At 39.0% G+C, this 16338-nt stretch overlaps 1 protein-coding gene across 1 annotated transcript in view; it reads left to right on the top strand.

Moving 5' to 3' along the window:
* The first annotated feature begins 5023 nt into the window (after positions 1 to 5023).
* The window catches only part of COG5 (component of oligomeric golgi complex 5), a 294754-nt gene continuing 283439 nt past the window's right edge, over positions 5024 to 16338 (top strand). Inside the window, exons 1-3 of the mRNA XM_046020510.1 lie at positions 5024 to 5159; positions 10249 to 10388; positions 13438 to 13495. Of these exons, the coding sequence (XP_045876466.1) occupies positions 5066 to 5159; positions 10249 to 10388; positions 13438 to 13495 (292 nt within the window). The 5' untranslated portion in view covers positions 5024 to 5065. The remainder of the gene's footprint in view (positions 5160 to 10248; positions 10389 to 13437; positions 13496 to 16338) is intronic.

The raw sequence follows: 16338 nt of genomic DNA, 5'->3' as shown, positions 1-16338 counted from the left end.
TTAGTACACAGTGGAATCATCACGTTTTTATATTCGGTACAAATTATGCTTGCTCGTGTCAAACACTCACGGTTTCAAATTATATACTTAACTCACTAACATTATCTGCTCAAATTAATAAATGCTCAAGATGTGGAAAACTACAATTTTTTTTCTTAGAATACCATGGTTTTTCATGTCACGTTTAAAATTTTCTGTGTTACTTTGTTTGGTATTAACAAACCAGAAAATTTAATTTGAATAATTTCATACACAAGACTATGTACGTCTGGCATTTTGAAATACCCTGTTTTATGCAGGAAAGCTAAATGTCATTAATTGAACGACTTTAAGCAAATCAAAAGATTTACTGGTCTATTTTATGTTTATTCTTATTTGCAATTTCTATTCTTTGCATCTGAATCAGAAGGCAAACTTTTATTTAAAAAAATTTAAGTGTTGTATCATCTAGTAAAAATTTCAATTATAATCACATAATTGCACAGTAAATCACTTTTTTTTTTTTAAATTTTATTTATTTATGTGTCAGAGAGAGTGAGCACAGGCAGACAGAGTGGCAGCAGAGGGAGAGGGAGAAGCAGGCTACCGGCCTAGCAAGGAGCCCAATGTGGGACACTGGGATCATGACCCGAGCGGAAGGCAGCCGCTCAACCAACTGAGCCACCTAGGCGTCCCAGTAAATCACTTTTATACTCAAAGAGGTACAAGTGATTATATTACATATATTTCATAAATGTTTTTAAATTTGCTATACCTAGAATCCTGTCATTTCATAGTGTTGGCTGCTTTCCATATTCCAGTGTTTACCTTTAGTAACTTAGTAACAGATACGGGTGAACTTTAGGAAGAGCTACTTGCTCAACATGCAATTATTTGTTTAGCTAATCCAGAAAGTACTATTATAATCTAAATATAAACTAGTTAATTTCCATTTCTATAGGTATAATGTAGAGTTGAAATAAGCTAGTTTTACTAACCAATGCTGTCTTTTACCTCTTATTTATTTATTTTTAAAGACTTTATTTATTTGAGAGAGCGCGCTAAGGAACAGGGGTAGGAGCAGAGGGAGAGGGACAGGCAGACTCTGTGCTGAGCATAGAGCCCAAGGCCGGGCTCCTTCTCAATCCTGAGATCATGATCTGAGCTGAAATTGGGAGTTGGATGCTTAACTGACTGAGCCACCCAGGCGCCCCTTACTTCTTTTTTTAAAGTAAAAATTTATGATTAGAACAATGTAAGCCCACATACATAGGTAAAAATATGGAAGAGAAAGGTAGATCCTTTTCATGAGTCAAGCCTGTTTCTTCTCTCTTGCATTTTTGCATCTTGATTATGCCACCTCTACACACTCAAGTCAGAAACCTGGGGTCTATCTTCCACTCCTCCATCTCCCTCAAGTGTGTCAACCAAGTAGTACCTTTAACTAAATCTTGAGCATATCTTCATTGCCTTCGTCTGTGTATTCATAATCCCCCATTCTGATGACTCTGACCATCTTCTCTGAATCCCAGATAGAGCTGATCTTACTTATCCGCTACACCCTAGGCTCTCCTGTTACCAGGTGCACTTGTAATTACTTTTATAGAGTATAATAATAACACATCCGTTTCTTCTTGAGTTTTTGAGGGCATGGACACGTATTTAATCAATCAATAAATATTAAGGGGCACCTGGGTGGTTCAGTGGGTTAAAGCCTCTGCCTTTGGCTCAGGTCATGATCCCAGAGTTCTGGGATCAAGACCCGCATCAGGCTCTCTGCTCAGCAGGGAGTGTGCTTCCTCCTCTCTCTCTCTCTCTCTCTGCCTCTGTGCCTACTTGTGATCTCTGTCTATTAAATAAAATAAATAAAAAATCGTAAAAAAAATAAATAAATATTAAGCTCTTACTACATGTTGGGAATACAGGTGGAAAAACATTTGTGTCTTTAAAAATCTATTGGTTAGACATGCACAAAATGGTAGTTCTAATGCATACACTTGTACACAATTTAAGTGTTGTGGAAATAATTGTCTAGAGAAATGAGGGAAGTCATCAATAGTGGAGGAAGGAAAGCTTGAGCTGACAGATGTGGGAGATGGGGAACTGTCCTGTTACAGGAGCAACACATATAAAACCAGAGGCTTGAAAATGTTTGATGAAATATACCTGAAGAGTGAAGCATTCGTAGTCCCGTGTTATTTGAGCAGATTAGAAGAGGGTGTGAGAAAGCCCAGATAATCATGGACCTTACATTCCATGTTGGTACTGTAGGGCCTTGGTTCTTAACCATTTTCCACCTTTGTAGGTAATTTTTCATATGCACCCAACATGTTAATATGGGCATATGACATACTTTCATACATAGATTTTTAAGGGCTGTATGTCTCTCCTTGTATATTTGTAAATAACTTTAGCAGGAAGATGACATTAGATTTCTGATTTAAAGATTTCAATGAAGGGGGTATGGCTTTTAGCAAAATATCAAAGGAGGCTATTGTAGTAAACCGGTCCAATGCATAAAGTGTCTGACGTGTGTCGCTAGGAATAAGAAAAGAGAAACACTTAGGAGCTATTTAGAAATAAACTCGTGAGATATGTAGGAGGTGGAAATTACTTCAGGACAGTGCATGTTTTATAGTATGAGAGAATTCTAGGATGATGTATACATTTGGCTTTAGAGGCTAGGTGGTTGGCAATTCTAAACAATGAGATAGAAAATGAGGAGCAATTGGTTTTAGTAGGGAAACATGAGTTCATACTTGGGCACATTGAATTTGAGGAGCTCATGGGATTTCCAGATGGTGATGCCTCACAACTGCTTATATAGATATGGGGCTCAGGAAAAAGCTAGATATAAAGATTAAGAGTCTTTTACCTTTAGGTAATCAGTCGAAACTAATCACATGGACAAAGTACTTAAGGATGACTTATTTTGCCAGAAATCTTAGGAGCACCAACATTTAAGTAAAAGACAAACAAGAATAACACAAAGGAAACTGAAAGATGAATTCTGGAGCTGGAAAGAATAAACCTGAGGAGTGATATTCAAAAACTGAAAATAGAGGCAAATAACAAGGGAGGGGATAAGCAACTTAAACAGCATAAAAAAGTTAAGTAAGGAAAAGACTAAAAGGCATCTAATAGTAACTAGGTCGTTAGTAACTTTAGCAGAAACAATTTCATTCTTATTCATTCTTGGTAGTTCCAGTACATGGCACAAGGGCCTCCCACAGTATGTATTTGCTTGATGAATAAATCAGTAGCTTTCAATCTTGGTTGTACATTAGAATAATCTGGGGAGCTTTCAAGAATGAGATGCTCAGGGGCGCCTGGGTGGCTCAGTGGGTTAAGCCGCTGCCTTCGGCTCAGGTCATGATCTCAGAGTCCTGGGATCGAGTCCCATATCGGGATCTCTGCTCAGCAGGGAGCCTGCTTCCCTCTCTCTCTCTCTCTCTACCTACTTGTGATCTCTCTCTCGCTGTCAAATAAATAAAAACAAAATCTTTAAAAAAAAAAAAAAAAAAAAAAAGAATGAGATGCTCAAACCATACCCCAGACTAATTAAATGTGAATCTCTGGGCTTAGGATGCAGGTATCAGTGGTTTTTTAAAGCTCTCCAGGTGATTTCAATCTGTAGTTAAGCTTAATAAACCCATAAACTGCAAAGCACCTGGTACAATTTGTTTACATGGGTTTCTACCTTACTTATAAGCTCCTTTGGGACAAGACAGGAATTGAGTCTCATTTGTAAACTCGTGCTGGTGGGTATGGCTGGGGCTCAAATCTCTTCACGAAGTGAACAAGTATTACACAACTTTTCTAGAATCTTCTAATGTAAAAGCCAAGAAAAGAAAAAGATCCCGTAATTCAAAGATGAGTTTTATCCTTAAAGAATTAAAAATTCTGTGTATTATGGATAATGAAATCTAATGTGAATCTGAGCACGCTGCCCTGAACAATTCATGTGACTCATTCAGAACAATTCTAGTCAGACCTGATTGAGACCAAAAATATTAGGAAAAAACCCGAGACCAAGTCAAGAAAAAGCATAGGCAGTGTATCAAAAGACATGCTTACCTGAGTGATTATGAGTATTAAATGCACAAAGTACTATTATAGCACCTTGTTGAAATACTGTTACCAGAATAGAGACAACCGTGTAGCTCCGGAATCAGGAAAAACTGGTTTCTCGGTATACAGGGGAAGTTGTATTACAGATTCCATTTAAGTAGGAAGGGTTAACCTTCTTGCACAAGAGTGGTTAACCTGATAAATTATCAGTATTCATCCTGGGAGAAATCTAAGTGAATTTGTATTAGCGGAGAAGACAACGGGAACTAACTTGATTTGACAGTTTCAATATTGTTAGTTGAGATATGGAAAATCCATCAGTTTGTAAGAGGAAAAAGTTTGGCATCACTTATAGCACGTGGCTGAAAAAGAGAGGAAGAGAGAGAAAAAGCTTAAGGTCAAGGAGGGGCAGAGACTGAGTCCACTTGTCTTTTCCTGGTTCGGTCTTCCTTCTTCACCAACCTTCGGCTCTCCCCAACTCTGCCCCTAATATTCATTCCCGCAACTTTCTTTCCCAAGCTTTCCCGCCAACCTTTACCCCGAGCCCATTAGCCAAGGCGTGTGACAGAAAAGGCTGGGAAGTTACTAATTCCCCCAGCTGTGTTTGTGGGATGCAAGCGAAGCTCCCAGAAACCTCCGCTCTCCTGTCCAGCCTCCTTCGAGAGGCCCCTGTTGTCAGGTTAAATACTTGCAGAGATAAGCGCTTCTGCCAGGTTACCGCGTCCACCTTCTCTTCAGCCGGGGGAACGACGCCAAGCCGAGGGGCGCGACAGGAGACGGCGCACGGCGCCAGCGCCGTGACCTCGGCTTCCCCCGCGCGTCGGGCCCTGGGCGCTCGCCAGCTCTGGGCCCCACGCTGCTCTCAGCCGGGATTCGTGCAGCTGCGGCCGCTGAGCGGATTCTCCACGCTGGCCAGGAGCCGCGGACTGGGCGGAGCCGGCGGCGCTGGCATTAGGCGTCACCACCTGGGCGGGGCGAACCGACCGCTGACGCCATCACCCAGGCACCTGCCAACATGGAAGGTGGTGACGGCGGCGTCGCTGTGGCTGGCCAAGGGGCTCTGGGCTCTGGGGCGGTGACAGCGACAGTCCGGGAGCTTCTGCAGGACGGTAAGGAGTCTGGGTCTGGCTGGGTGGAGGGCCCGGGGGACTGTCCTGTTCCGCACCTGGACCCGGGTGGTGGACTCAACCCTTCGCTTTGCAGAAAGTTTTCCGGTCTCGACGTGACCACTCCCCCCCCCCCCCGCCCGGCCCCCTGGCGTCCGGGTGCTGGCCTCGCCAACCTGTTTCTCCAGAGACTAACAGACCCCTTTCCTTCCACGTGTCCAGGGGACACTTGATTTCTGTCTGCTCCTCATTTCAGCTCTACCCTTCCTGCACTTGAGGTTTCTCCGAAGTCCTGGGACTGCCGCACTCCGGTGACCCAGGTTGACAGCCTCGGGCAGCTGCCGCAATTTTTGACGAAAGGAGAAAGCGTTGCATCCCATGAAAAGTGAAAAACTAGAACAGATAGATGACAGCTCTTAATGTTAAAAAAAACTTCGTTTTAAAGTGGAGTTGGAAGCATCCCTCTCTTAACAAATTCTCGGATTACACTGGTGGCCCACTCGCAGCCTAGTTTTTTACGAGACGTTTATCCACAAGCATGCATGGGGACGAGTTCAGAACATTAGTTCAGGCAGGGATTAACCATATGTATTGAATATAGCAATGTGTTGATAGTTTTGGACAGAGGAAAACTCTAGGAAATAAGTTAAACATAGTACATTTGAGAAGTACATTAAATTGTATTAATTCAGTTAACACGCCGCAAATCTCTTATCCTTCAGAATAAAGTTCACAATTCTTCTCATCTGTTCTTAATTTTCTTCCCTAATTGCCATCACGTTCTACCTGGTATTGAAAATAATTTGTGTACCTGACTTTTTCTGCTATATGGTAGAACTGCTTTTTTACTCCACAGTTAATAATGGTACCTTTCATATGGTGGGTGCAGAATAAATTTTTTTAATTGAACATCGCAATAAGCATATGCACACATTTTTAAATGAACATCACAGTAAGTATATGCATACATTTGCAGATCCAAGTAGGTTATAAACGAATGAAATAACATTCTAAATTACTCTTTTCCTCTGAGTGTTGCGTATTATTGCCCTTAATTCCTTGCCTTCTGATAATGTATATACTTTTGTCAAAACTTTCTGATGAGGTGTTTTTGAACCAGATTGTGTTAGATTGTCTAGGTTATAATCTCTGTCCAGTGCATCTCTGTATCTTGATTTAGATTCCATTTAACCAAGTTTCGAACTCCTGATATGTGTGCCATTTCCAACCTCAAGCAGCTTGCCATTTTAGTAAAGGGTAATAATCTTGTAAGCTGTAAAGTTAAGCATTATAGTATAGTGTTGCTGGATAGCAGCATTGTGTGCAAAATCAAACAATACAGAGGAGGATGATAATGGGGAGTGATTAGGGAACTGTCAAGAAAAGCTTTCTAGACGGAATTCGTTTTGAAATGTACACTTGCATAGGTGTATATTTCAGTAGGATGCATTCTGGAATTGTAATCAGTTTTTGAAAGGTGAATAGTCCTTAATTCTGCCTTCTGTATTTTCATATTTAGTTCTCTTTTCTGTCTTCCACAGTGGTTATTTTAAGTGGTTATTTTAAGTCGTTATTTAAGTGGTTATTTTAAGGATTTAATCCTTACTCTCTCAGACCTCTCCTTTCAAACTCAATAAATGACTTTAAACTTCTCTGAAAAAAAGATAACTCATCAGATACAAGCTTCCTCCATTTCTTGCCATCAACATATAAACTAAACCTAAACCTGTAACTGACCTTTCTTTTTCCCTTGTATTTTTCGTTATACTGTTAAGTGGAATCTCTGCTTCTAAGGATGGTCTTCCTCCTGTGCTCTGGGTCTTTTTTTTTCCTGTCTCCTCAAGGACCCAGTCACCTTCATTCTATGCCATCGAAATCTCTTTGCCAAGGTCTCCTATGACCTCTTTGTGAATAAATCAAATGGATTCTTCTTGGTCCTTACCTTACTTGAACTTGTAAAAGGGGTTTGACTCTTCTTGAAATACTTCCCTTCATGTGACTTGTGAGTTCTGTGCTTAAAAAAAATGTTCTAATTCTCTAAGTGCTCTTTTCCAAGTTTCTTTGATTGCTAGTCATCTTCAGTTTGCCCCTAATTCAGTGGTTCACTCCACCCATTCTCTGCAACATTCCTAAAAAATTAAACATTTCTGTCCATAATAGTGATTCAGCATGTACAGGGTCTGCCACTGGTAGAAGATAGGGTTGATAGGGTTGGTGAGCAGATGCATAGTTGGACTAATTTGTGGGCTGTTTCTGATACACCTCCTATAAGAATGAGACAACTGTAAAAGAGAAGCATTATATGACTTTTCTTCTGATGGACAATCACTCCTCAAATGCCAAGTCCAATGGCCAGTGTTCAGCCTTCACTGTGTTTGATCTTTGTAAGATCTTTGACACCACTTACCACTTACTTTCTCTAAAACGGTTTAGAGAACTTGCCATTCTTTCTTTTTCTTTCTCTCTGAACGTTCCTTCATCTCCTTGATTGCTTTCATTTTCTCCATCTACTTCCAGATTTTTGGTGTTTGTCTGGCTTCTGAACTCAGTCTTCTCCATTTCCCTTTCTGTGCATTCTAAAATTCATTCCTAAATCATTTTTTTCATGGTTTCAAGATTAATATACAGAATATAATGTACAGAAATACATACATGGTCCTTACCTCTCTTCTAAGCTGTAGGATTACTGTCTACTGGACATTTCTATCTTGATAGTGAACAGGCACGATTAGTTTTACTTACCAAAAGTTACATATGAACAAATAGTTTAGGTGTTATATGTGAAAAAGTGGGATTGCTTCACTTTTTTTTTTTTAAAGATTTTATTTATTTGACAGAGAGAAATCACAAGAGAGGCAGGCAGAGAGAGAGGAAGGGAAGCAGGCTCTCCACTGAGCAGAGAGCCCGATGCGGGACTCGATCCCAGGACCCTGAGATCATGACCTGAGCCGAAGGCAGCGGCTTAACCCACTGAGCCACCCAGGCGCCCCCACTTTTTTTTTTTTTTTTTTTACCCCTTTCCTCTATCCTTCTCTGTTACCATTGATTGTATGCGGTTAGTTAAATATGTGCTTGTTTCCCATGTAGATGATGAGTTCCTTGGAGGCAGCAATATGATCAATTTTATCTTTATGCAAAGATGCCTAGTGGTCGAAATTAATGCAAAGCTGAATTCTCTGTGTCAGTTACTCAGTCAAGAATCTTGGGAATCATCCCTATACTTCTTGCTCTACCTGATCACCCATTTTCAGCTTGTCTCTATGTCCTACACATTATAGTGTCTCAGTATTTGTCAAATTAGTCATTTTCTTTTTTTTTAGGGTCACTGTCTTAGGCCTTCATCATGTCCCTTGGGCTGTTAACAGAGCACCTTACTGCTGGCTTCTGCAGCTCTATTACATGAGTGTGCTGGTAAACCAGCTTTCTGATACAATAGGAAAAGCCCTGATTTTGTAGTGTATGCCAGTTTCCATGGTATAAATACTTTCAACCTGGTCATTTTTTGGATGCCTACATGTGATGTCCCCTAGCTCACACAGTTCCTGAGAATTGAACTGTTGACTCTCAGGAGCCAATGTGAGGCAGCTCCAGCACATCACTGTGTGACTAATCCCTTTTCAGTCATCCTCCACTCTGCTGCCAGAAACTAAAACACAAAGCTTACAGTGCTCTTTCTTATCTTTAACCTTAATGAGATATAGTCTGAACATTTTAGAAGTCTTACCAGTCTTTTTTTAAACTGCCCTCAGCCTTCCTTTAGAACCTCAACTCCTATCACTCTTTCCCCTTCTGCCCAGCAGTGTGATCTAGACACACTGATGTCAGTGTTGGCCTTCTTTCTCAAAATACGCTGTGGCATTTGCTGCCTCTACACCTTCCCTCTTCTTGGAGTAGCCTTCTCCACTTGGCTGCCTTACAGGATCCTTAATCCTGAAAACTCCTTGGCAAACTGGAAGGACATGGGGTTCCCAGAATTAAGGCCAAAGTAGTAGTTTTTCTTTCACTTTGAGAGTCATCAAGAATGAGTCTTTGTTCTTTGCAGAATGCTACTTCCAGGTCATATGGATGAATTCATTCATTCAACTGGTCCAGAACACCTGCCATGTATCAGGCATTGCTCAGGCTCTAGGGATGTGGGAGAAAACAAAACAAAGTCCTTGCCCTTATGAAGCATGCATTATATAGAGACAATAGAAGTTGTCTGGTAAGGACTCTATTCTGCTGGTTAGTTTTATAATCTCTGTCAGGGTAGTCTTACCTATATCTCCCACATGGGTGGAAGGTAGTGGTTTTCTACCTACCCTGAGCTCACTTCTACATAATGATTTTTAACTCTTAATTCTCTCCATTTGACTTTCACCCACAGATTTTTGGGTTTCTGTACTGGAAGATAGCTTAACATATAGCATCATTACTTTTTTTGTGTTTAGTAAGGGTCTATTTTGAACATAGGCTGTCTTTCTATTTACTTATTTCACCCATAAATCCTTAGTTTCAGTAACACCTGAAAGTTCGTGTTTGCCTATTTCTGTTAAAATTCTAGATTCACTTTATTATGACAGCATTTGTGCATTGATTTAGAGATATTTGAGACCACAAATGTCAAATATAGTCAATTTTCCTGTTGTCATTGTCAGTGACCTTGTTTTCTTGCATTAAAGGCTATGGTTAGTAGTTAATTTTTAGTCTTCTACTCTTATATGTTCCTTTTGACTCTCTGGTACAAGTTAACTTTCAGCAGTGTAATATGGGGTTCAGACTGTGGGCTCTGCAACCTGGATTCGTATCTCAGAGAGGTTGGGCAACTTGCATGTCCTGTCTTTACCTGTCTCTTCATCTGTGAAATGGGGGAAATGATAGTTCCAGCAGGGTTGTGTGAGGTTGAATGAGCTGATATGTTTAAAGTGCGTGGGTCAGTGCCTGGCACTCAGTGAATGTTACCACTCTCTTCTCATTTACAACAGTTTACAACAGTTCTTGGTGTATAAAAGAAATCAAAGTATGTTATCTATATTGGTTTTGTTGTCTGATATCTGTGGTTTAGTGCAGTGCAATTAATAATTAAAGACTTTTCCTTATTTTTTTCCCCTAGAGTGTTACAGGGATTTTTTAAATGAAGACTTTGATGTAAAGACTTATACTTCCCAGTCTATTCATCAAGCCGTAATTGCTGAACAGCTAGCAAAACTTGCCCAAGGAATCAGTCAGTTGGATAAAGAACTACATCTACAGGTATTTCCAATCTTCTGGATCATCTGGATTCTTCAACCTAAAGTGATAATTTATCACTTGTAATACTTTTACTTTTTAATCTAAATGCATATTTAAATGAGCAAATTTTAACTTACCAGTGTGGCTTATTTTTCAGTTATGTTTGTGAAAAGTTTTCTATAAACTACTTTTCATTAGGTGAAAAAACTAACGTACCCGTCTCTCCAAAAGCTGTTGTTCATACTTTGCTTTCATCTCCTTAACAGATGTGCAGTGAATATAAGTAGGTGAAAAATAGGAAGCCTTTGATAAAAGTAATAAAAAATGGACTTTTGGAAGTAGAACAGTGTGTATAAGAAAAATTGGTGTGTTCCCATTGACACTTCCCACTTTACAAAACAGTTTAATATTTGCTGAAATTCTCAAAAGTTGATAAGTTTGTGGTAGAACACAATATGGGGAATTAGGAGATGGGTCCTAATCTTAGCTGTGCTGGTACCTTAATGTCTCTGGGTTTTGCTTTTAAAAAAGGAAATCTATTAAATGGGTTAGAGTGAATAAGGAGGAAGAGATTATAATGGAAGATCTTGAAGGTTCCTTCCTTTTCTGCAATTCTGAAATTTTATAGGGAGTTTTATAGTATACTTCTGTTTTGGCTTTTGTAGAGTAGGCACTTAATAAATACTTAAATGAATGAACAAATGCATGACTATATGGACTGTTTACCAGGAAACTTAGATCTGGCATAACATGAGACATATTCATTTAAATTTTTTATGTTGTACTTTATCAGTTGAAAGAGTAGCTTAGAACTGGGATGACTTCTAAGGTCGCTTTAATTGTGATTATATATTATGTATTTTAATTACACATTTAGTTGTATATTTTAATTGTCAGGATTCACATTAGGCTGTGGGGATAGAAAAATGAACATATTTCCCAGCTTTCCAAGGATTCACAGACCAGTGGCAGATACAGAGAAAAATCGTGACAGGGCAGTGATGCCTGTTTTATTTAGAATAGGAGGAAGCATTCATAAAAGCAGGAGAGAATGCACTTAACTCTGCCTAGGGTTCTCAGGGGTGACTTTTTATAATAGCCACCTGAAATTCCTTTTTTTTTTTTTTCAGGGTTGTTATTTTCTTTTTTTTTCCCAAGGTTTTATTTAAATTCCAGTTAACATATGATGTAATATTAGTCTTAGCTATAGAATTTAGTGATTCATCACTCATATTCACCACCCATTGCTCATCATAAGTCCCCTCCTTAATCTCTGTCACCCATCTAGCCCACCCCCTGCCCACCTCTGCTCCAGCAACTCTCAATTTGTTCTCTGTAGTTAAGAGTCTGTTTCCTGGTTTGCCTCTCTTTCTCCCCCTGCCATGTTCATCTGTTTGCTTTTTAAATTCTGTGTATGTATGAAATCATAAGGTATTTGTCTTTCTCTGACTTAATTTGCTTAGCAAATATTCTCTAGCTCCATCCACGTTGTTGCAAATGGCAAGATTTCATTCTTTTTTTATGGCTGAGTAATATGATTGGTATTTTCTTTATTCCTTGCATGCAGTGCCTTCTTTGCAGGAATCAGTAAAAACTAAAAGTCCGTTTAACATCTCTTAAAGGGGACAAATTATACTTACGGTAGTTTGGAATATGAAGTAGAGGCCTAGTATGGGCCCTGAACTTGCTATAAATTGTTTCTCTGCAGAAGAAAAATCGGGATAATGCTAACCAAACCCATAAATTTTGTTTTAAATATCACTGAGATGAATAAAATAACAGAAGATGTGATGAAGTATGTATTAGTTGGGGCTTTGGACAGGAAACAGAAACCACCCTGGGTATTTAAAGTAGGAAGATGTTTAATACAGAGAATTGGATGCTTCTGAAGTCAGCCAGTGGACTCAGTTGAAGGATCTACTTTCATAAATGCATTGCGGAGGCGTGGAAGCTCCAGCCATTACCTCCCATGCCACTGCTAAAATTCTGCCTTGGGGTATCCGGTAACTAAATTCTAGAATGATTGATAACGGTTTTTCCAACCATCTCCAAATTCAGGTGTCAGGATCTTGCTCCTTATTAGCTGACACAATAAGAAGAAGATAGTGTTCCTTTCTTTTCTGTCTTCAGATCTCTTGGAAATTCATCCAGCTGACTGCAGGGGAGTTTATGAAAGTCTTGTTTTAGGAGTTTCAACATTTTCAAAGTATTCTTCACACAGAAAAAAGATGAATAGAGGATTAAATTTAGTCTTGTTAGGATAGACAGACCAATGACCATATCAGTGGCCTGGGGAGAATTCAGACATGTTCTGGCCATCTTAACAGACATAGGAAACCAAAAGTAGTAGTTATTTTAGATGGCTGTGGTAGAAAGGGACTTGATAGAATACCAGTGATATCTGAAACAGGGCAAAGTGGAGGCAGTAGGGGTTCCTGTGAATGAATCCTTGCTGACTAGGAGTTTCAGTTTCCAGCCGAGATAGGAAACAACTTCTTCATTGGAATTGAAAAGGTATAAAATGATAAGAATTTTTGCATTATTTTAAAGAGTAGTGATTACTCATGATTTCTTGATGTTTCTAGGAATCTCTTACATGTGGTCTTTACCTCTTAAGCTTTTTGGGTTTTTGATGTGATCATTCACACTGCTCTAATTTTCATAAACAAGTCAGTCTTGCACAGGGAAGGGGATTTGCCATGACCCTGGGAAACTGAAAGCAGAGAGATGTCCAGGGATAGGAAAACATAATAGTATTGCAAGGAAAACATAATAGTATTGCAAAAATTAGCTGTCCCCCCCCCCCCCCCCAATTTTGGCACAATTCTACCTGCATTTCCCATTAAGAAAGCAAGGGCTGGTGAAAACGCTGTGTCTTCTTCGGCTCTATATTCAATTATAAGAATGTTTCATGTTTCTGCTAATAACTCATCTCAAGTATACCTTTATCACCTGTATTTTTTTCTTCTGTGTTGGTGTTTGCACCTTCCTCTATGGAGAGAGACCTTTATTCTACCTTGTGGTTACAAAAAAAACTACCTAATACTCACAGCAAATTCTTGATTTTCAGGTTGTTGCAAGACATGAAGATTTACTAGCACAAGCAACTGGTATTGAGTCTTTGGAAGGTATGTTTCCATTACTTACTATAAATTAGATTGAGCTAGACCAGGGATTGGCAAACTTTTACTGTTAAGGGTCAGATAGTAAATATTTTAGACTTTGGAAGCCATACCATTTCTGTTTCAGCTACTAAACTCTGCTCTTTCAGAGTGAAAGCAGCCAGATAATATGTAAATGATTATGGCTATGTCCCAACAAAACTTTAATAAAAAGTTTATGACCTCTGAGCTAAACTATCTGGGTTCAAATCCTTGCTTTGCCACTTAGTAGATATGTGACTATGAACAAGTTATTTAACCTGTGTATGGCTCCCTTTTATCTACAAAGGAGGAGGATTTTTTTTTAAAGATTTTATTTATTTATTTGACAGAGAGATGACAGGTAGGCAGAGTGAGAGGGGTGAAGCAGGCTTGCCGCCGAGCAGAGAGCCCGAAGTGGGGCTCGATTCCGGCACCCCGGGATCATGACCTGAGCTGAAGGCAGAGGCTTTAACCCACTGAGCCACCAGGCGCCCCCAAGGGAAAAGTATTAAAAGGTACCTTAGGCTCGGCGGCGAGCCTGCTTCACCCCTCTCACTCTGCCTGCCTCTCTGCCTACTTGTCATCTCTCTGTCAAATAAATAAATAAAATCTTTAAAAAAAATTAACAGAAAACTGTTAATGAAAACATCAATATTACCAGAGGAATAGTGGAGGTAGACTTGAATACTTTCCTTATTTTCGGCTTTCTTTGAAACTTTTTTCAATGAAGGTGTAATAGAATAATAATATATTGGGGGCGCTTGGGTGGCTCAGTTGGTTAAGCATCCGACTCTTGATTCAGCTTGGGTCATAATCTCAGGGTTGCAAGATTTAGCCCCAAGTCAGGCTCTGTGCTCAGTGCAGAGTCTGCTGGAGATTCTTGTTCCCCTCACCCTCACGCACGTGCACAAGCGCTCCCTCTTTCTCTCCAAATAAATAAAATCTTAAAAAAAGAATAATACATTGGATTTATATTTTTACGAAATATTTACGAATATTTTTGATTAGATAAATCTTTTATGAAATTTTCATTCTCTCTTGATTAAATTAAACTACATCTTATAAATATGGAATGTTGGGGCGCCTGGGTGGCTCAGTGGGTTAAAGCCTCTGCCTTCGGCTCAGGTCATGATTCCAGGGTCCTGGGATCAGGCCCCACATTGGGCTCTCTGCTAGGCGGGAAGCCTTCCCCCCCACCCCCCCTGCCGCCTGCCTCTCTGCCTATTTATGATCTGTCTGTCAAATAAATAAATAAAATCTTTTTAAAAAATATGGAATGTTAATAACATGTTTTACATTATCACTTGTGTTGTGATTACTGTTATTAATCTTTACACATTAAAAGAAAACTAAGTGATTTTCCCTATGTTTATCAAATTCTTGGGGAGGAAGGATATTGCTTTCTGGGATGCAATATGCTTTAATGCTTCCCCCTCTATTTCTTATGCACTCAAAGCTGTTAACTTATTCTCAGCATGTATACTGTTTCTAGTCATCCTGATGAAGAACTTAGTCTTTGAGGGAATAATAGTTTGTTATTTGAATATTTAATTGGATATCAGACTATGTTCTTGGGAAAACTGAGTACTGATCACTTCCTATTCGAAATGAATTATTTTTAATCTCATAATATTTTATGTGTTTCTGGAAGCAGGTAAATAGTATCCTGTTTTAATGGTGATTTGTTTTTAAAACAAATGAGAGGTGATTTTTTTTTTAATTTGTAAAACCCGTAAGGATGGCTGGTAGTACATTGATTCTGAGTGTATTTAGGTGTAGATGAATCATCACAATAGAAATAGTTCTCATTGTGGTTTTTTTATATACATTTAGGTCTACAATGTGCTTGTTTTTCCCAAAATGCTTTTCAGTGATTATGACACTCAAAATGAATGGTTAGACTGAGTTAGAATGACTATCCATTGGATGAGTATATGAGGTACAAAGACTGCCTTCTCTGAGTTCTTGTGATAATCTAAGCATCTTCTCTGGATTATTTGAATATAAATATTCAAATTTGAATTACTTGAATTAGTATTAATAGTATTAATTTGAATTAGTATTAATAGTATTAATTCTACTAATCAAATTAGAATTTGATTATTTGAAGTAGTATTCATTTTGCCATTATGTGTGTTTCTAAGCACTTACTAGTATGTTGAGATCCTGAAAAATAAGTGTGATCTGTATTTGAAAATGAGTAGTATCCCACCTTTTACTTCATCAGCTTTTTAACCCCCAATATTGAATTTTCCCATGTAAGTAGTTCAGCAGTATGTTTATTGAACCTATTTTATTAAAAGTTGCCCCCTATTCATTTTCATTTATTTATTCATTTAAATATTAGTTGAGGGGTGCCTGGCTGGCTCAGTGGTTAATCGCCCGCTTTTGGCACAGGCCATGGTCTCAGGGTCCTAGGATTGAGCCCCAAGTCGGGCTCCCTGCTCAGTGGGAATCTGTTTCTCCCTCTCCCTCTGCCCCTCCTTCCCACTCGTGCTCTCTCTCTCTCAAATAAATAAATAAAATCTTTAAAAAAAAAATAGTTGATAATTTTCTAGGTTCCAGACAGCTGGATTTGGGATTTAGAGGTATTTTTAATTAACCATATTTTATTGAAAAGAGATATCCTCATTCCTTCATTCATTTGTTCATTCAAACAGTAACTGAGAAACTGTTAGGTACCAGGCACTCATGAACAATAGATAGTCACTGTTCTTATGGAACTTACGTTTTAATGCAGGGAAACAGACAAAGAAAATACACAAATGGGAAACTTCAGATACTTTTAAGTTCCACAAAGAAAATAAAATGGTTGATTAGTTGGAGGA

This window comes from Meles meles, chromosome 10 (genome assembly GCF_922984935.1).
Source record: "Meles meles chromosome 10, mMelMel3.1 paternal haplotype, whole genome shotgun sequence".
NCBI lineage: Eukaryota > Metazoa > Chordata > Mammalia > Carnivora > Mustelidae > Meles > Meles meles.
This window is presented reverse-complemented; position numbering and strand designations above follow the sequence as displayed.